Consider the following 20,589-nt stretch of genomic DNA (forward strand, 5'->3'; position numbering starts at 1 on the left):
TGAGTTATTTTTACACACTGGCCAGCATCTGACCAATCCACCACCTTTCATTATTTATACCGTTAACAGAAAAAAATAAAAAATCATCGGCCCATAAAAACGAAAAATCACCATTGCCCGGTGGGCCGATGGCCAGTCCAGCTATGAGCAGAGGGAGAGAGAGAGGCAGTCGCTCCATATATCCGTTGTTAAGCTTAACGCTGGAATGCTTTATAAACATTCAGAGATGAAGTTACACACTTGCTTTACTTCTCTCTGGGATCACTTCCTCGGAGATGAAATGCTGGATTGGTAGCGAGGCTACAAACACGGTCCATCTCTAATACATACATACATATATATATATATTTTTTTACCACATAAACTTATTATTATTATTATTATTAGCTTTATATAAGCTTGTCCAGCTTGTCTTTCTCCCGCTCATCTCAAAAAACACATTTTGATTTAGGAAAAGAGCTTTATTTATGCTTTGCTGCATCTTTCGTAAGTGCGATCAACGCATGAACACAGAGAACTAAAGTTACATCCAGGTAACATATATTTTTCATCTACTTTTAAAACGTTGTGAACGTTCTGAGCTACGGAACACTTACAACCCCCCCCCAAAAAAAACAAACAAAAAACTAGCAATCTCTAGCAACCATTAAATCTCTGCAAAAAGTTCAGAGTGAAAACTGGAAAAATATACAATATAAAAAATATAAAAATATAATAACCTAGGCTTTGCTGTGATATCAACTTGAAAGAGCCTAAGCAGAGCTTATCAGAACCAGTGTACCCAGAGATCTATCATAAATAAGTCAGCCTGCGCATACTCCCATAATTGGATGTTCACTCCTGAGAACTTGTGAACATGTACTCATTTAAACTTGATTTCCTTTTGAACAAAGAGTAAGTATCTTGTATCCTCGTCAGCCTTTAGAGTTCTCTCTTTCATCCTGGATCATAGTTTCAATTTCGTTTCCAAGGTTGGAGAAAAATGGACGCTCATCAAAGTCATGTGCCCAGCACTGCCTCATCATAAGGTACACCTGGCATTACAATGAAAGTAATATGAGCAAGGATAAACATTGTGTAATAAAAGGATAGAAGGGAAATTACTTTATTGCTGATGCACACACCCAGGACACCGGGTGTTCAGGCTGCTGAGGTCCCGAACAAATAGACTCAAGGACAGCTTTTACAACAGGGCAATAGCCCTGATCAATGTAAATAGCTGACCTGACTGGATACCTCCCTGGACTTTTTAGGGGGAGGTAACAATGTTTAAAACGATAACAATAATATTTATATTTATAACAAGGTGCAATAATAATTAATGTGCAATAATAACAGTGTGCAATACACATACACTTATTCTTCTTTTTTATACTAAGTTAATATACTGTGTTGTGTTGTTTGTTACGTTGTGATGTGTCATATCGTGTCGTGTTGTGTTATATGTAGTGCCGACGTAGGACAGTTTTTCCAATTTCATTGTACTACTGTACTATGTATGACTGTGCAATGACAATAAAGAGTTATCTTATCTTATCTTATGTAAGACAGATAAGAAAGTCGTTTGTCCAAAGGTCTGATTTACTCACAATAGCAAAGATCAAAAAGTATTCCGAAAAAACTACAGTTTCGACCGCACAGAGCAAACGTACCTTGGGCGGGCAGTTTAAAGGTGGTGGTAACCTCCAGTTACCCTTCAGTAGATTTGCCAGATGCACTGAAATGGATGTACCCAGCACGTTGTGCCCAATCTCCTGCATATAAAGCTGAAACAAAACAGTAAGCCATGGGAATCCATATTTAAGCTGAAGCATTTTCCAGACACATTTGTAACAATTGTACATTTTCTTACTCTTTTCGGATTGAAACTTATATCACAGTAAGAGAAGATTTCATGAAGAACAACCCCGAAACTCCAGACATCTGATTTTTGGGAGAATCTGGACTCAGTGATGGACTCTGGGGCATACCTGCAGTAAATGCATGACCATTAGAGCACAGAATAATCCCGAGTAATGGGGCAACTGTGATCTTCAAGCAGAGGAAATCTATCTCATAGCTTATGCTTCACTTTTCAACATTACATATTCTTTTCTGAGAAGCATTTCTTTTAAAAATAAGCACTGTCTCATGTTTGGTTTTATTCGTGTCTTTCATTTAGTCATATTAGGAAGTATTAACAGCTAGTAACCACACCATCGACACAAGAAAGTAGCTGATTCATTGAAAAGCAGTTATTAGATTTTTATTGGTGAAACTAGTGGAAATCTACCAGAAGATGGGGCTCTCTCCTGGTTGGGTGACACGGTAGTAGTCCTTATTATGTGGAATGACCTTGGTCAGCCCAAAATCAGCGATTTTTACCAGCGTCTCACTGGCTACAAGGATATTTCGGGCTGCAAGGTCTCGGTGCACATAACGCAGGCTCTGCAGGTACTCCATCCCCTGACAGAATTAGAAACAAACGAAAGACACTTTTATTTTTAGCTCTGTCAATCTCCCTCTGTGTTTTAAGTTTTTTTTTTTAAAGATTTGCAACACGTAGAACTGTGGAAAGTCTATGTATTTGTGTGTGTCTGTGGGGGAAATATAATAAGCTATATGGTATTAGAAGGTAAATATTTTTAGCTATTAATTCTTCTTGTCACCTTCTAATACAACTCTAAAATGTGCGTCATCGTTACACAGCAGATAAGAATAAACTGCCAAAACTGAACCGGTCCGCACAGCAGAGAGAAACATTCTGCATTAGACACACACACACACACACACACACACACACACACACACACGGCTTGGACAGTTTGTGTCCTTGGGCAAGACACTTCACCCGTTGCCTACTGGTGGTGGTCAGAGGGCCCGGTGGCGCCAGTGTCCGGCAGCCTCGCCTCTGTCAGTGCACCCCAGGGTGGCTGTGGCTACAATGTAGCTTGCCATCACCAGTGTGTGAATGGGTGAATGACTGGATGTGTAAAGCGCTTTGGGGTCCTTAGGGAAAACGTGAGCACTGGTTCAGGAATGGCTTCACATATGTCACGTCAATTTTCAGATCCTGCCCAATCAGATCTGTAATCCTGCTGCGTCACAGGCAGCTTTAAATCCTGCTGGTTTACACTTGCTTGGGAAGACATGTTCATCATCTTTATCAAAAGCAGCAGGTCAAGCACACGTTAAAGCAAAAGACTTTCAAGTCATAGAATGTGCAGTCGATACTCATTTATGATTGTGTGGGCAAACAATTAATTCCTGTCCATATAGCAGAGGTCATATTTTTAACATTTTGCAAGCTCACGCACCTTACAAATTTGAGAAGCAAATAGTAACATCCGCCTGGTGTTGATGTTGTGTTTGTTCTTCTCTAAGTAGCCAATAAGGCTGCCATAGGGCAGGTACTCCATCACTAGACTCATGCTGAGGCGACCTGTGAACAGACAAGCCATAACGTTGTTCATCAGATAATGTCCTTTCAAATCTTTGTCACTGAAACACAGAGACATGTGTGAGTTTCATGCTTTAAGAGGAAATGAGTAAGTGCAACGAGCTCTTTTGCTTGGTTCACTTACATTTACACCTTTTACAAAAAAGTCATACAAGTCACCTTAAACATGTTTTTGAAGTGGCACAGCAATCCTTAATGAGTTCATTTATAAAACAGGAAAGGGAGAGCTAAGAGTTTTACAGTCTAAGCAGGGGGCAGATCATTTTATTATTGTTTAGGTTTTTTTTTTACCCATGCTGTAGCAGACTCCCTTGTATTTGACGATGTAGTCGCAGTGTAAGACATGGAGGGTGTTGACCTCCTTTTGGAAGTCCTCCAGGTTTGACTGCTTGTTGGACTGCAGCTTCTTCACAGCCACCAGCTCACCAGTGTTATCACCCAGCGGGTCATAACGGCAAAGCTCCACGCTGCCAAAGTTCCCCTGCAAATGTGTTAAGTCACAGGTAAAAACTGAAGTTAAAGTAGATGCATGAAAGAGACGGATAAAGAATGAGCACAAATAGTAGGTCCTGCTTGTGTAGCATAACATCAGCTTGACACATTTATTTAGTTTAAAGCTTCTGTCCATTATATGTCACCTCACACTTACTTTTCCCAGAGGGGAGATGTAGCGCAAGTATCTCTCCTCAAACAATGTCTGGTCGTGCTGAGGGTGGCTGTAAGATCTGCACACGGGGCTCTGTGTGACAGGTTCGGTAGCATGAAGTATCACATAGTCTGGCAAAAAACAAGGCAACGTTAGCAGTCAGCAGTATTTTCACTTCAGTGAATCTCAGCGTAATACCTAAAACATCATCCATTTGGAAAACAGCTATTGGTAGCAACAGTAGTCTGTTTAACAGCTACCCCTGGACGAATCACACAGACACACAAACACAAGGACAAACAAAGATTTCTCTTTGCTATTCTATAATTTACATTTAAAAGGTTCACTGTACTACTGTATATTAGAGCATTTTTTGAAATGCACATACTTATATTGTGTTATCTCAGAGCTTCCCAAAGTGTGGGGCCCGTCCCCTGGGGGGGGGGGGGGGGGGGGGGGGGGGGTTATGAAAAGGAAAAAAACAAAACAAAAAACACTTGGACACTGCTAGCATAATGGACAGGTTTTTGACGGGGCGCCCACACAGGGCAGGAGATGAAGCATCGCTGAATATGTTTCCAAACCAACTTCATTCTAAGCCAAAGACTAGAAAATATGGTGAAGCATATCTTCCCTTTGGCTTCACCTGCACAAGTGCCAAGCAGTGTTGCCAACTTAGCAACTTTGTCGCTATATTTAGCGAGTTTTCAGACCCCTTAGCGACTTTTTTTCTAAAGAAAAGTCGCTAAAAAAAGACGTGAAAGCGCGTATCGCTTTTACTCTCAACAAGCAGCGGGTGCTGTAACGCAGTCAGTTCTTCTTTTACTCTTTTACTCTTATGCTGTTTTGTGGATCACAAGGTTTAAAACTACTTATAAACACACACACACAAAGTAACTCCACCAGAGTGCCTATTTCGGGTCACTTTTGCGAAAAGAATTTCAAAGTCTGTTTTAAATGATCTCTGATCCAGGGAAGATGATGATCCGGGGTCATGTTCACGTATAACTTTGTTTTTTATAAAGTTGCATGACAGAGTTAATTGTGTTTTACAGACAGCGATTTCTGGAGATGTCCCTGAGCCCGTGCAGTTATTTCAATGAAAGAATCATGCCTGTTCTTATGCAGTGCCGCGTGATCATTGGCATCCAATATTCATTTTAGGCCTTGTCACTTGCACACAGAGATTTCTCCAGATTCTCTGAAACTTTTGATGGCATCATGTGATGACATATTCAAAGTCTTTGCAATTCTATATTGAGGAACATTATTCTGAAATTGACCCATAATTTGTAGAGGTATTTTTTTGCAGAACTGGTGAACCTCCACCCGTCTTCACTTCAGAGAAATGTTACCTCTTTAGGATGCTGTTCTTTATTAGCGCTGACTTTTGTCACTTGCATTCCAAATTGTTTGAGATTTTTGGCTGCCATCAAACTCTAAATCAGCTCATATCTTTCATGAAGTAATACAATGTCTCACTTTAAACATCAGTTATGTTTTCTATGTTCTATTCTGAATAACATACGGGTTTATAAGATTTGCAAATCATGGATTCTGTTTTATTTACATTTCATAAAACACCATAATTTGTTATCTATGTCTTCTTTTCTAAGGATTATATCTGATACAAAAAGTTAGTCAAAGTATTGTGGTATTAACTGAATTAATTTTATTTATCTAATTAATTTATGTTTTAAAGGACAGTTTTAACATGCATGTGTCAGCTGATTACCAGAACAGTATGGTACGCATCTTTACCTGAAGTGATGAGACTGTTGAGTTGACGGATAATACTGCGACATGAAGGTCTGAAGTCTGCCTGGTAGTCCATACACTGACTGATCAGATCTGCTAGCTCTGTCCACTGAGAGGGAGGCAGCTGCTGGAAACTCTCATAAAACTGCTTCTTCTGCAAATAAAAACAAAAACAAACACAACACATTTAGCACCACATAGCACCATTTAATGTTTGTACAACAATTTTTCTAACGACTGAAAATTCACAGAAAAGGAAGTGCAATTTTCATTTAATCTACACAGTATTCTCAGTAGTCTTTTCACAGTGTTGCATTTTATTTACATCAACTTGAAAAGTTAATATAATATTCTGAACTGCATCAGTTTTTCTGCATGCTGAACTTTATGAACCAAAACCAGAGCTACAACTCACACACAGAGTCCTCTAGTTTAGGCATTTTCTGCAATTGTTGCATAACAGCAATGAGCTTTGAGGGATCATGTAACACTGACCCAGACAGCTAAAAAGTTTAGAGTGTTTAAAGCCTTCCAAAACCACAAACTGCAGATCAGGGAATACGATAATCTACCTGATCTAGGTTCCAGCCTCGTAGCAGGGAGTTTCCATTGTTAAAGATTTCCCACACTGTGGCGCCAAAGCTCCATTTATCACACTCGAGGGTCAGTTTTTCTGGAGCGCTCAACACCTCGGGGGCCACCCAGGGGATCCTGTCCAGAATGACTGGAGAAACGACAACTCTATTAATTAAGTTTCTTCATCTATTTGTTTGTTTGGCTATAAGGAAGCAGCTAAAAGTATCCTTTATTTTGTAAGGCATGTTAATGGGTATAAAATAAAACGAATAAAGCTAAAATTGGTTACCATTGCATAAAGAAATGCTGATACATACATTACAGTAAATAATGAGTCAATTTAAATTAAAAAAAAAAGGCTTTACCATCTTTGCCCACCATGGCCATACTGATGCCCGGATCACTCAGCTTAATGAAAGGAGAGCTCCCCTGAGAGGGGTCACCTTCTCTGGCCAGCAGCAGATTTTTGGCACAGATATTTCCATGAACAATGTTCTTCTCTTCCTGTACGAGGGTTACATGTGATTTTAGCAACTACATTTCAAAGTAAGCAAGACAGAAAAATACCTGTTTGCTTGTTTAGTGTTATTAGGAAACACTTCATCCTTTGCATTAATTCTACTGTTCACAGCAGTTATGTATTTTAAAATACCTGGTAAAACATGACATTTTAAAGAACATTTATTTGCACATCACGCAATCTACAGTCAGGCCTGCTCTAGGCTGCCTTCTTCTCATTTCCACATCGGTAAATCTTCCTTACCAGGAAGTTGAGGGCTGATGCGAGCTGTTTGGCTACGTCAAGTTTCCAGCTCACTGATACAGATCTCCCCCTTTTCAAGTAAAGGTCAAGGGCCCCGTACTTGACATACTCCTGCACCATGATGTCTGAAAGGCACAACAAGGTTTGTTTCAACAGCTGTACTTCAAACCAAAACACAGAGCGCTCACTCGCAGAGCAGCGCCTGAGCTAGGGCCACATGATATGAGACAAAGTTAACCAAATAACTGTCAGCTTTGAAATTACAACTACTTGTGTCAGTCGAAACACTGATTGTACAACATTCAGCAACACAACATTCAGCTTTACTGGGCTTACTAGCAAACAACAAAACACAAAACAACAAAAACAGTCAATGCGATCATGGAACTTAGTTTTAACTCACTCTTTGCTCCGTGAACACTAACACCGTATACAAGGAGTAGGTGTCTGTGTGCAATCTGACTCATCAGGCTGGCAGCTTCAAAGAATGACTGAAATGGTCAAAAAGCATGTGTTAGTCATAAGAAACAAATACATTTAAAAAAAAATACTTAGGTATGTATAAAGTCACCTCCCAGCAGTTCTTGTGAGTCGCATCGAGCTCTTTCAGCAGAACTTCGGTCACACGTTTCTCCCCGTCATGAATGTCGATTTTTTTGCCTTTAAAGATTCGAGTGAAAGAGCCCTGACCGAGGCTTTCGTCCTGATTGGGAAAGTATCCATCATAAACAACATTATAGCTCAGCGATTCTTTTTAGATTACCGTGGCTATAGCGTCACAGTAGCAGCATTAGCAGTATTTGTTAGTGCCACAGCGTTATTCATTTAAAAAGACACAACTGTAGCTGTAATGGAGGTATGAGCAGTTGTAGAAGAAGCAGGGGCAGACATTTACACTTTCAGGTCTCGGCTCAAACCAAGAAAGTGTGAATAGATACGTTGCATATTGTTGAGATAAAGAATAAACATTTTAATCACAATACTCGAGTTGTGTCTCCTTAGAATAATAGATTTGCAACAAATCTCTGCTGAAGAAGACTCGTGTAGGACTGTTCCTGTTGAGAACCCCTTGATGTGACTGTGTCAGCTGACAGAATATTGGGACTGTCCCATATAGTGTAACTATTTTCGTATGAAATTCAGCTAATGATTATACTGTTGTTAAAAAGCACAACTCTGAATCAGTCTTCCAGAAATCACGATAAAGGGTGCCAGCTCTTGTTCTTCATTCAGCTACTTAAGGGTCATTACAGCAGATCATCTGCTTTTATTTCACCCTATCCTCAGCATCCTCTTCTGTCACGCCAACCCTCTTCATGTCCTCCTTCACTACATCCATGAGCCTCCTCTGAGGTCTTCCTCTTTTCCACCTGCCTGGCAGCTCCATTTTCAACATAATTTGTCCAATATAGCAACGATCTCTCCTCTGATGCCCAAACCATCTAAACCTAAGTTGTCCTTCTAAAATACCAGTTTCTAATCTTATCCATCTTGGTCACTCCAAGCAGAAATCTTACACTCAAGCACCTTTAGCTCCACGTCCTGTCTTATGTCCGTGCCACTGTCTGTATTGAAACTCTTCTAGCGTCACTACCTCTGCTCCTCAGAGCTTCGCTGTTACACCTGCCCTGTTCTCATTCACACACATGTATTCTGTCTTACTTCTATGGACTTTCATTCCTCTTCTCTCCATTGCACACCCCAATGTCTCCAGACTCTTTTCCACCTCTCCCCACTCTCACTACAGATCACAATATCATCTGCAAACATCATAATTTATAGAGACTCCTGCCTGATCTCATCTGTTAAGCTGTATATCACCATAGCAAACAATACGGGGGTCTGAGCCGATCCCTTATATAATCTCACCCTCACCATGAACCCATCTATCACCCCAACTGCACACTTCACCAATGTCTCACAGTCCTAATACACCATCCTTACATATTTCTGACTTCCTTGTGCACTATCACAATTACTCTTTTGGCACCCTATCACATGCTTTCTCTCTCTATAGATAGATATCTGAAATTCAGGACAGTTTCACAGGGTACATAGGTGCTGTGCAAATCTTTGCAAATCTTGTTGCAGTTATGAAATATCATAAACACACGGAAGCTGTAATACAGGGTGCTACTGTTCATGTCAGAAAGGAATAAGTTAAGGTAATAAACAATTAAAAATTACAATTCAAAGAAAAATAACCAACAACTATTCCATATCCATCTAGTCTGTTGTTTGTGAAAGGTGCAGGAGGAACCACTGGAGATGTGGTTGACATCATAGCTATAGCATTGTTTGGATTCCCAGAATCCCTCTCTCTACATGGGGCTGAAGAGCTACCCCAATAGAACAATGCAGGAAAATAAATCCAAAATGAAGGATAGCAGCTGGGGGAAGTGGGCTGCTGTTGCCTACCTCTGAGTTAACATTAATTTTTCAATAGAAATTTAATGATACAGATAGTTTATAAATAATTGCCGTTTACTGTTTAAAAAATGAGTTCACCACTATAGGTATGCACCACTTCTCGTCCAAAGCTAGCAAGCAAGAAATGCCTGTTATGTTAGGATAAAGGTATATTTTTCATTAATGCTCCTGCTCTGCTTTCACTAAAAAAGGAGTAGATGGAAAAAGAAGAAAACAAGTAGAAGAAGTTTTGTACTGACAGTCATCAGAAGTACCAACTGGCCTGATTGGCACAACATACAGATCAACTTACACAGCTCAGGTCCTCATATTTGATCATATGAAACTGGATGTGACTGAATTTGTTCCTTTCGGTTGTTGGAGAGCCTGGAGCTTCTACAGAGCTGCAGTTGCGTATGATGATCAAATTTGTGAGCTCTTTAAAAACAGCAGAAAACATAATATTTCTTATAAAATCTTCAATCTTTCAGACATATATTACCTCAAACAAGAATTGAATGATGATGAGTGCACAGAAAATTGTCGAGCAACTGTAGATTTGACAGTACATGTGTCCTAGTAATGTTTTTTTCTATATCCTTGATGTAGTTCAGAATACTGAATGTGACAGTTACACATTGTAACCATGTGGATGTTCATTTGTTTCTACTGCTACAATTGATAGCTTGCACAGATTAATTGAAACAATAAAACTTAGATTATGAGACAACTGTAATATGACAATTTCATATTTAAAAAAAAATCAGAACAGTATGTACTCTATTGCAAAAATTGGCATGCAGTTGATGCAAATATGTAATCACACTTTGATTTTCCTGTAACAGACCCGTCAAAAAATATGGACATAACCTGCTGCTCTTAACAGCAAAGTCTTACAGTGCCATTAATCTGCACTGTTTCTAATGGCCAGCAGGTGGCAGCTCCTCTGTGAAAGAAGTTGCACTATAGGATACTCTTGGTAGTTGGCTCTGAACTTATTTTGGCAAGTACTTTTTATGTTTCTTTTTCACTAGTGAAAACAAGCATCCCAGTTGTCACAGTGTTTACTCACTGCGCCTAGCTAACTAGATAAGCTAGCTTATTAATTTAGCCTCTTGTCTAGTCATGGTGCTGAATTTCAGGAAGTAGATGGCCAAAATGAAGTATCAGGGTCACATCTCTCTGTGTGTTTGCCCTTGTATTTTTGGCGATCAAGGCAGATAATGTCATCTGTAGCTTGAAGAAACATACCTTTGGGTCGGGGTGGACAGCAGCAGGTTAACTTGACAGGTACTTCAGCCAGCAGGAGCTTATTGTGTTGATAGTGGCTGGTAAGCTCTCTCAAGCTGGAAAATGATTTCTGGACACCAAAGAGGCTGTAGTGCTCATTTTTATTAATGAGACAGTCTTTATAATCAAGTCCAAGTGGAGTCTGCAAAAATAAGAGGGTGATTTTTGATCAGAAGCAAGAATCCAAACACTTGAGTCAAAATGTAAGCCATGGGAAACACTCTTGCACATCGGATTGAGCAGATGCTTCTTTAACATGAAGTGGGTGACAAAAAACATTTAAACAAAGGTTTTTGTCTATATCTGTACCTGAACACAAACAGTGAGGAAAAAGTTGTCATAGTTCTTCGGACTCTGCCGCAGAAGGAAGGTACCACCTTTGTATCCTGACTTTTTCAATTTGTTGACTGCAAACTCTGATCTGCTCAAACAGCATAAAAACAAATCAGAATATATCTATCTATCTATCTATCTATCTATCTATCTATCTATCTATCTATCTATCTATCTATCTATCTATCTATCTATCTATCTATCTGTGTGTGTGTGTGTGTGTGTGTGTGTGTGTGTGTGTGTGTGTGTGTGTGTGTGGGTGGGTGTGTGTGTAAAAGCTGGCGTCTGATTAAGTAATGATTAAATTGACGCACGTTATTGGGCCATGACAATGGTTTTTGATTCCCTCTAGAATACTTGGCGGAGCAATGTCTTGGCAGAAGAAGTGGCTTGAGTCCGTGGTCAGTCTGAAGTAACCATCAACAAGTGACACAAACGAAAGTGCCTCTTTGAGACTCTGGAACTTGACTTCCTGTAATGAAAGTAGTCACACACAAAAAAAGTTAGTCTCCTGTTAGTCTCCTGTTGCATTACTGGACCACTTAGGGGACTAAGTTAGGTTTTCAAACTCCCGTTCTGACCGATGCCACGTGTACCGTGGAGTCTTACCATGGACTTCCCACATCACATTATGGATCAAACCTAGCCAACATTTATCCTAAGGACCATCAGTAGTCACGGGAGTTGGGCCTCTGGCTATGAACCATTTGTAGGCAGACATTTATTACTCACTGCACACCCTGCTTGCTGCATTTGGCCCTCTGTGTTCTTGTCCTCTTCTCTAGTTTTAGCTTTAAGTTAAAGGACCATTGTTTGACAGCGTCAGCAAGCATTACAACACTGAATAACCATCAAGTGTTTGCTTAGTCATGGTACAAAAATACTTCCAAACTAAAAGTTGAACCAATGTCTGGGGTGTTACAATGATGCTCAGTCAAGTTACTCCTGAAATGGACACCATTGTTAGACTTTCTAGAAAGACAAACTGCTCTCTACTATCTCTGTATTAATTAATTTCAACTAAGCAAAATTTGAAAGCCTTCTTGAAAAAAGAATGAGGAGGGGAAAAAGCATTTTTCAGTGGTGATGGAAACTTGATGTCTCATACTTTTGGGTCCACCACTTGTCCTAACTCGTTAACTGACTTCCTATGGATATAACAGCTTTCCTCACATCACAGAAAGAATGGGGATAATTGTAAGACTCCAACACATTAACTTCACCCGCCACAAATGACATTATCTGATGAATATTTCTCACTTCTGGTCCAGAGATGGTCTGGGTAGAATTCTATTCAACATACAAACATCACCAACATCGGTCCATCTACGATTAAAGGTTTGGTGTTATGCCATGACCAGTTTTGGCCAGATGGTACAAATTTGCAACTTTTCCACCCCAGCAAGCCAAATGTCATCCACGTAGCCAGAACAGGGAGCTTTGGAGAAGCAATACAAAAGTAGAAGGGATACAGTTGCCCGAGGACACTAATTTGATGCGAATAGCTTTTAAATTGTTCATATTTACATCCAAACAGTTAAAAAAAAAAAAAATATATATATATATATATATATATATATATATATATATATATATATTAAAGACAGTGAAGGTAGTCAGAACTGAGGGGATTGAACTACCAGAAGGCAACATTGCAGACATAGAGGACAGTTACAAGTACCTGGGGATCCCACAGGCAAATGGGAACCATGAAGAGGCCGCTAGAAAGGCTGCAACCACCAAGTACCTGCAGAGGGTCAGGCAAGTCCTGAGGAGTCAGCTGAATGGTAAGAACAAGATCCGGGCCATCAACACGTACGCCCTGCCCGTGATCAGGTACCCTGCTGGGGTAATAGGCTGGCCAAAGGAGGAGATAGAAGCCACTGACATAAAGACAAGAAAGATCCTTACCATGCATGGAGGGTTTCACCCCAAGTCCAGCACCTTGAGGCTGTACGCTAAGCGGAAGGAAGGGGGCCGGGGACTGGTGAGTGTCAGCACCACAGTCCAGGATGAGACAAGGAACATCCAAGAATACATTGGGAAGATGGCCCCAACTGACCGAGTGCTCAGTGAATACCTCAGGCAGCAGAAACCCAAGAAAGAGGAGGGAGACGAGGAACCATCATGGAAGGACAGGCCCCTGCACGGTATGTACCACCGGCAGATAGAGGAGGTGGCTGATATCCAGAAATCCTACCAGTGGCTGGACAAAGCTGGACTGAAAGACAGCACAGAGGCACTAATCATGGCAGCACAAGAACAAGCTCTGAGTACAGGATCCATAGAGGCTGGGGTCTATCACACCAGGCAAGACCCCAGGTGCAGGCTGTGTAAAGATGCCCCAGAGACAATCCAGCACATAACAGCAGGGTGCAAGATGCTAGCAGGCAAGGCATACATGGAACGCCATAACCAAGTGGCCGGCATAGTGTACAGGAACATCTGTGCCGAGTATAACCTGGAAGTTCCGAGGTCAAAATGGGAGATGCCCCCAAGGGTGGTGGAGAATGACCGAGCTAAGATCCTGTGGGACTTCCAGATACAGACGGACAAAATGGTGGTGGCTAACCAACCGGACATAGTGGTGGTAGACAAACAGAAGAAGACGGCCGTAGTGATCGATGTAGCGGTTCCGAATGACAGCAATATCAGGAAGAAGGATGTGGAGGGTGAAGGTAATGGTGGTCCCCGTGGTAATCGGAGCACTAGGTGCGGTGACTCCCAAGCTAGGCGAGTGGCTCCAGCAGATCCCGGGAATAACATCGGAGATCTCTGTCCAGAAGAGCGCAGTCCTGGGAACAGCTAAGATACTGCGCAGGACCCTCAAGCTCCCAGGCCTCTGGTAGAGGACCCGAGCTTGAAGGATAAACCGCCCGCAGGGGCGTGCTGGGTGTTTATATATATATATATATATATATATATATATATATATATATATATATATATATATATATATATATATATATACATATATATATACACACATATATATATTGCAATGGTTTAAGTGTAAAATATGTTGTTTTTTTTACCAAGCAGCTGTCATCCTTTCGTGTTATAGTCACCATCCTGCTGTCTTGGGGAACCTGCTCATGGCATACCCGCTGTATACTGATGTCAATGATTTCTTGAAAATCACAGAAGGTCTGCCACTCAACTCTTGACAAAACCTATCAACCAAATAGCATTTTGATCTGTTTAGTAGCGTAGTAGAGATATTAAAGCAGGAAAATGATAGCAGTTAACCAACTACAAACTAAACTCGATCTTCTTCAGTCATCTTACCTGGCTGTTATTGATACTTCCAGCGGTTTGGATTCCTGTTTCCCCTGTGACCCGCACAAGAGAGAAGTCTGACTTTGGATGGGAGGAAGAATGATTCACTTGGAAGGTTTCCGTTCCAACAGAAGGCTCAATGCCAGACAGCTCAATCAGGTACTTGAGTTTCAGGCTGCACTCATCTACGGAGCAGTTGCCAAGCTTCTTTAAGAAACGCTTGAGGGTATTTCTAATTCGGTAGCGGTCCAGCCGGTTTCGTTTCTGGATGTCATGGCGATGTGACATGGGAAGGCAGGATTTGTAGCTAAAGAGGAATAATATTTGGTGTAATGATTGCAAACTAGAATGGATTGTTGTATAAGCAATGATACAGTCTCAACTGTAAATACCTGACAGTCTTGCAGAGCTCTCTAACACTCTGGTTGCGCTCCTTGGCCATTCTCCACAAGTCGAGCACTGCAAGGCCAAGGCATTCCTCCTGAAGAGTCAATGGTGGGGCTATGCCTGCCTTACTTTCAATGAAGTCATTTCGAAGCTAAACACCAAAAGAAATCAATTGGACTTATTATCGTCACATCTACTAGTATAACAAGCATGCAGTTTTTTTGTGGCCACAACTTGTGTTACATTGTGCAGTAGTACATTAATCTATCAGTTTTACAAAAACCAAAACTAATAGACACCTCAAAGCAACAAAGACAGTACATGGTTGGATAAACTTTTGCTAATGAATTAAATTGAAGAATCTCACCATTTTCAATAATAGAAATTGTAAATATTTCATCTTACTAGAAATCGGTACTTAAAATAGAAAAACATTTATCTAATCACTTTCTATCAGTCTCGATTCTTAAAATTAAAATAAAATAAAGAATTTCATAAAGTATAACATAATTTAAATTAATTATGTTAATTAATAAAAATCTTTACTTAATATATTTGAAAATAATATCATTATTTAGTACTTTACCTGGGCAAAAAGATAGTCAATGACACTGTAGTCGAGTACTGGACTGATTCTGTCTCTAGTCAAACTGTAGCGGTATGAAGATCTTGGTTCTTGCCCAAACCAATTTCCAAAGAAGTACCTTCAAACACAAAAGAACTCCATTGCATATCAAATCATATAAAACTAACCTTTACATCAGGATCCATTAAAAACCTTTCAACTAGTACTCCAAACTCTAATTATTTATAGCAACATTCTAAGTATAAGGAGTTGATGCACTAAACATTCATCAAATGAAAGAATATTCAATAGCCACTTTATCTGTCTGTCACTTTATCTTCTGTTGTCAAACTTTGGTGAGCTCTTGTGAGCTGTGGCATCAGTTTCCTGTTCTTAGCTAACAGGAGTGGCACCCGGTTCAGAGATTTTCTTCTGTGTCTTGGTTGTAATGCAGTTGCTTGAGTTATCGTTGTCTTCCTATCAGCTCAAAGCACTTTGGCCATTCTTCTCCGACCTCTGACATCAAGAAGTCCTTTTCACCCAGAGAACTTTGACTCATTGGTTATTTATTTCCTTTTCAGACCATTCTTTGCAAACACTAGCAATGACTGTGTGGGGTAGATCCCAGTAGAGCAGTTTCATAAATACTCAGATCAGTCCGTCTGGTACAAACAGCTATATTGTGTTCAAAGTCACTTAAATCACATTTCTTCCCCATTCTGACGTTTGAGTTGAACTTCAGCAAGTTGTTTTAACCGTGTCCACATGCCAAACTGCGCATTAACAAGCATTTGAAAAGTTGAATTTGAATCTTAAATATATATATATATTTTCTCATCAAATAAGGCATTTTGACACCCACCTGACTCTGAAATGGACTTTTAAGTTTTCATCAGTGTCAAACATGTGAGAAGGAGGATACCAAAATGAGAGGTCTTCAGATGCCAAACCAAATAGACTTAGGTATACCGGCAAGATTCCTGGAGGAAAAAAACCCCACAATAATGAATATGGCTGACAAAAATTAGTGACTTACATAATACATAATGCATTACAGTCTTACCACATTTCTTCCCTGCTTGGATGCAGACATTTTCAGCAGATATTTGTCCAGATGTGATCTGTAATGTTGTTGCTTCCTTTTTGACAGGGAAGAAGTTGACTTGTAAATTAGGAACAGTGCTTGAACTGGACCTCTGGCTGCCTCCGCGGTCTCTGATCACCAGAGGAGTTGACTCTTCCTCGCTGAGATCCATGGTTACTTCAGAAAATAAAGCCAACAGATAAACATCAGAAAATGTATTTAGAGGTCAGTAGTCAGGTGACCTTTTTTATATTAACTTACACTGAAAATCAGAAATCCTTGGAATAACTTGAACATTTTATGTTCTGACATGGAAGGTTCAATTTTGACTTGATTGGCTGAAGCGTTGACATAAAAGTAAAAAAAATGGAGAGTTAAATAACTAATGCTGAATAACTGAGTTGTTTTCCAACTGTTTTTTGTTGTACACGTACAGTGACAATAAAAGGTTATTCTGTTCTTGTGACGTCCACAAAGCTTGACTTCATCCATTTTAGATTAGTAATGTTCCTGAGTCATTGAGTCAGGAACTGTTTCACAGGTCCAGCTTCTTATTTAGTCTGTTCTTGGTTTCCTGTCTGTTCTTGTCTCATCTATGTTTTGTCCTTTGTCTCATATGTGCATCAGCCTTACCTTTCAGCATCTTATATGCTTTACTGTTTCCCTGTTAGGTTCATTTATTGGCCTGTCACCTGGTATTTCCTCTGGTCTTTTGTCCTCCTGTCCTCTAACTCTAGTTTTACTCTCTCTGTCTCATCTTCCCTGATTTGTTCGCTGTTTGTCTCCCTATGTCCCCTGTCACGTCCTCCTGTTCTCCTCTGTTAAGTTAACCAAGGTTTCTCGTTCAGTTGTGTCTCCCTATATTTCGTTCCCCTTTCTGTTCCTAGTCAGACATTTGTTTTCCTCTTTGGTCAGTGTCAAGGTTGCATGTCTCAGTCTCCGTCTCATTGTTAGTTTGGTGTGTTATTTTTATAGCCCCTTGTCAAATACGTGCTACGTTCAGTTTAACTTTTCTTGTCCCCTCCCCTGTAATCAGTGTTTCCTTTTCCCTTGTTACTCAGTGTGTATATATTATCTCAATCTCCCTTTATTGCATCGTCCCTCATACCTATATGCTGTGTGGTTCAGGTTCAGAGGGATTTTTTTCTGTTTCTGAAGTCCTGCATTGTGGGTTCCAAATCTGGCTGCTCGCACAGCACGTACATGACAAGGGAGTGATTCAGCTCTATAAAACCCCATTGACTCAGGAAAAAAAACCTAGATTATTGTTATAAGGTGTTATTGTATCACAGTAGTGTTTACAGTATAGGCTTATGACTCATCGTGTCATAAGAATCAGTGTCATGGCTCAAATCAGGTTTTAAGGTACCTTGGTGCATTACGACATGGTGTCAGACGCCTGGAAAAGCCCCAAATGCTTAATAATTAAAATCTTGGACAAAAACCAAAGAAATGTTTCATATCCTATTTCCCAAATGTATGTATATAAATGCTGACTGGGATGTGTTGGAAAGACTGTTTACAAAGATAACTACCACTGGATTTTCTTGCTAACTGTATAGGAATTTGTGACCTTAAACAACATAAATTAGGAGAAAAGTCACAGGAGGGTGTAGTCCTAAGTAGTTTTCTTGATTAGTCAGGTCCTTCATAGATTCATTAGTGCTGAGGAATAATGGGTGTGTTAGTGGGAGACTGTGAGGTAACAAAAAGCCATGCATCAGGCAGTACCCATGTATACATTAACGTCAAAGGTCTTCTTTTGACAAAACAGACCTGTACCTACCTGGTCTGTGTCAACAAAAGACATAGCATACTTTTATATTTGTTATACTTATGTTACCTGTGAATCTAACTGTCTTTTTCTCTTTTGAATTCCAATTAAGCTCTAATTATTATCTAATAGTATCTTAATTGTCCTTCTAATTCTAATACATTGCTTGTTTTGTTTCTATTGGTGATTAATGGTATTATAGTAGTGATTTTAACACTGGTTCTTATGTCAACCAGTGTGCACACTTGGGGCAGAGTGATTTATGATGGCACCTTACTTTATTGTGGAATCATGTGCATCACTATTGAGGTGCTGCACCCTTTGGCTGTCTTTTCTTTTCTTAATATTATCTTTACCAAGATCAGTGGATGCTTTTTTTAAATTAACTTTTTAGCTTGTAACACTAATAGTGCTTTTACAAGACAATTTCAGTGAAGTGTTTATGCAGTTTACTGTAGCAGTGAACTCTCTGGTGGTCTACGTAAACAATGCTTGATAAAATTACAGTGTACTATTCTGTTAGGATCAAGAACCTGTTATTGTGGTGTTTCTTAAAAATAACAAAAAATGTTTAATGTTTTGTAAAATACTGGGAATAAACTTAAATATTGCTCTGGGCTGCAAGAAATGTCTGTATGGGAAATAATTGCAAGGATGAAAAAGAGAATAATAAAATAAAAAGAGAAAATAACATAATCTTGGAGCTGAAAAAATATTGTCCACATGCAAATATATTGCATGATTATATATACACAGATAAATTAGACCAGCATCCAATGTAAGGTTTATGTCATAGATTTACATTATTGGTAATAGCCAACATTATTTTTTATGTTTTTCCACCAAGCTCTTTAATATAATTAATATTTTTGATCATATTTAAATTTTTGCTTAATACTTTTGTTAAAAGAGATCAAATACTGATCTGTGACAGAGAGCTCACAGGAAACATTTACCAAATATTAACAGGATAACTATTCCTTTCAGTAGCACTCAAATTAATTAAAGGTAAGTCCTTAAATGTCAATTTGTGTTTGTAAACCTTAATGCAGGCTCCTGCTTGTATAGGATGAAGTCGTATGCTATACAGTAATATGCATAACCCTGCATTCTAGATAAACATCATATACCGAATATGATGTAAACCTGGACAGACCCCATATTCAGTATTCACATCCATATAAAAGCATTCAGAAAGCTTTTGAAAAGTCAATTGTAGTTTTGCGGGGATTCCCGTCCTCAAGTGAAACTGGTTACCACGCTTTGCCGTAGCCCAAATTAACACTATGTGAGAACATGTGACTTACGTTTCAATGTAATAAGTACATTTATTTGACTTTGTCTTTCAATGTCTTTCAAATACCGTATATTAGGATCAATTTTAAGAATGTTTTTTTATTATTTTTTTTTTAAAGATCACCATAACAACTTAAGAAGGAGTCACTGTTATAGAAAAATATCCCACAATATGGACATGCTGTAAAAGCTTCTTTGAATAGCCATTTATAAAGAGCTAAAGACAGATTAATCCATAGATCAAACACATTCTTCATAATGTGACATAATACTTGTCGATATACAGTGGAAGTGGATGTTTCTGAGTAGGAAGTATGTAAAAATATCTTTTATACTTACAGGAATATGTGCAATCACTCGTCGGGTCGTGTATTGTCACATGCGACCATCAGAAGTCCTCATTTTGTTACTTTGTAGCCACAAACACAGAGTTACTTTTCTGACTTTTGCGCTGCGTGTCTGTCTGTGTGAGACAGGAAGTTTAAAAGGATTTCCTGATTTTCAGAAAACTCATCAACTGTTTGTCACCAGGCTGTTGTCACCCCACACATACAAACCCATACAACTTTCAAAAGTGAAATACTGATGTCAGAACTTGTGCAACTTCTCGTTAGAATTCACTTTTCAAGGAACATTTCAAGGACCTATGATGCACATTACACGAGAATTAGCATATTTCTCATTCCAGCTGTCTAAATTAATAATCATTGGTTCCAATAGTGTTCAAAAAACGCCTTGTAATGCACCATCACCGTTGGATGAACTTAATACATTTTGGTTACCCCTGAGTGGTGTGGCTGTTTCTCTTGGTTACCAGCAAATGAAACATACAGAATGCAATAAAATATACTGAACACATTTATGCTTCCTAGAGGATGTTGACCAAATTTATTTTCCTTCAGTCATAAGCCTATATTATTGTATTATAATGGACCCATGTTCCTCTTTCAAACCACAACCAGCAGGAAAAGTTTAGCAGAATTGCAAATA

General features: G+C 39.4%; 1 protein-coding gene across 1 annotated transcript; it reads right to left on the bottom strand.

Annotated features, from left to right (window-relative positions):
- Window positions 1-312: 312 nt before the first annotated feature.
- On the bottom strand, window positions 313-20,063 carry jak3 (Janus kinase 3 (a protein tyrosine kinase, leukocyte)). The gene is made up of 24 exons (XM_085433138.1): window positions 19,939-20,063; window positions 16,509-16,706; window positions 16,308-16,425; window positions 15,467-15,584; window positions 14,886-15,031; window positions 14,503-14,800; window positions 14,250-14,387; window positions 11,529-11,686; window positions 11,191-11,302; window positions 10,843-11,023; window positions 9,905-10,029; window positions 7,754-7,885; window positions 7,586-7,673; window positions 7,183-7,307; window positions 6,785-6,923; window positions 6,416-6,567; window positions 5,847-5,997; window positions 4,089-4,216; window positions 3,731-3,920; window positions 3,297-3,421; window positions 2,273-2,445; window positions 1,853-1,970; window positions 1,653-1,766; window positions 313-1,034 (listed from the first exon to the last, which is right to left on the bottom strand). The coding sequence occupies exons 2-24, from the start codon at window positions 16,699-16,701 to the stop codon at window positions 915-917; spliced, it is 3,342 nt and encodes a 1,113-aa protein (XP_085289264.1). The 5' UTR covers window positions 16,702-16,706; window positions 19,939-20,063; the 3' UTR covers window positions 313-914.
- Window positions 20,064-20,589: the final 526 nt, after the last annotated feature.

This window comes from Copadichromis virginalis, linkage group LG15, assembly GCF_057382275.1.
Source record: "Copadichromis virginalis isolate Kocher_CV1m ecotype Utaka linkage group LG15, C_Virginalis_male_GT1.1, whole genome shotgun sequence".
Lineage (NCBI taxonomy): Eukaryota > Metazoa > Chordata > Actinopteri > Cichliformes > Cichlidae > Copadichromis > Copadichromis virginalis.

Excerpts from the sequence above, each read along its gene's own strand:
- jak3 (XM_085433138.1), bottom strand. The coding sequence starts at position 16,701 with ATGGATCTCAGCGAGGAAGAGTCAACTCCTCTGGTGATCAGAGACCGC. Across the intron at positions 15,585-16,307 it reads AAAGTCCATTTCAGAGTCAG|GTACTTCTTTGGAAATTGGT; the intron begins GTGGGTGTCAAA and ends TTGTGTTTGAAG. Across the intron at positions 15,032-15,466 it reads TTGACTATCTTTTTGCCCAG|CTTCGAAATGACTTCATTGA; the intron begins GTAAAGTACTAA and ends TTTGGTGTTTAG.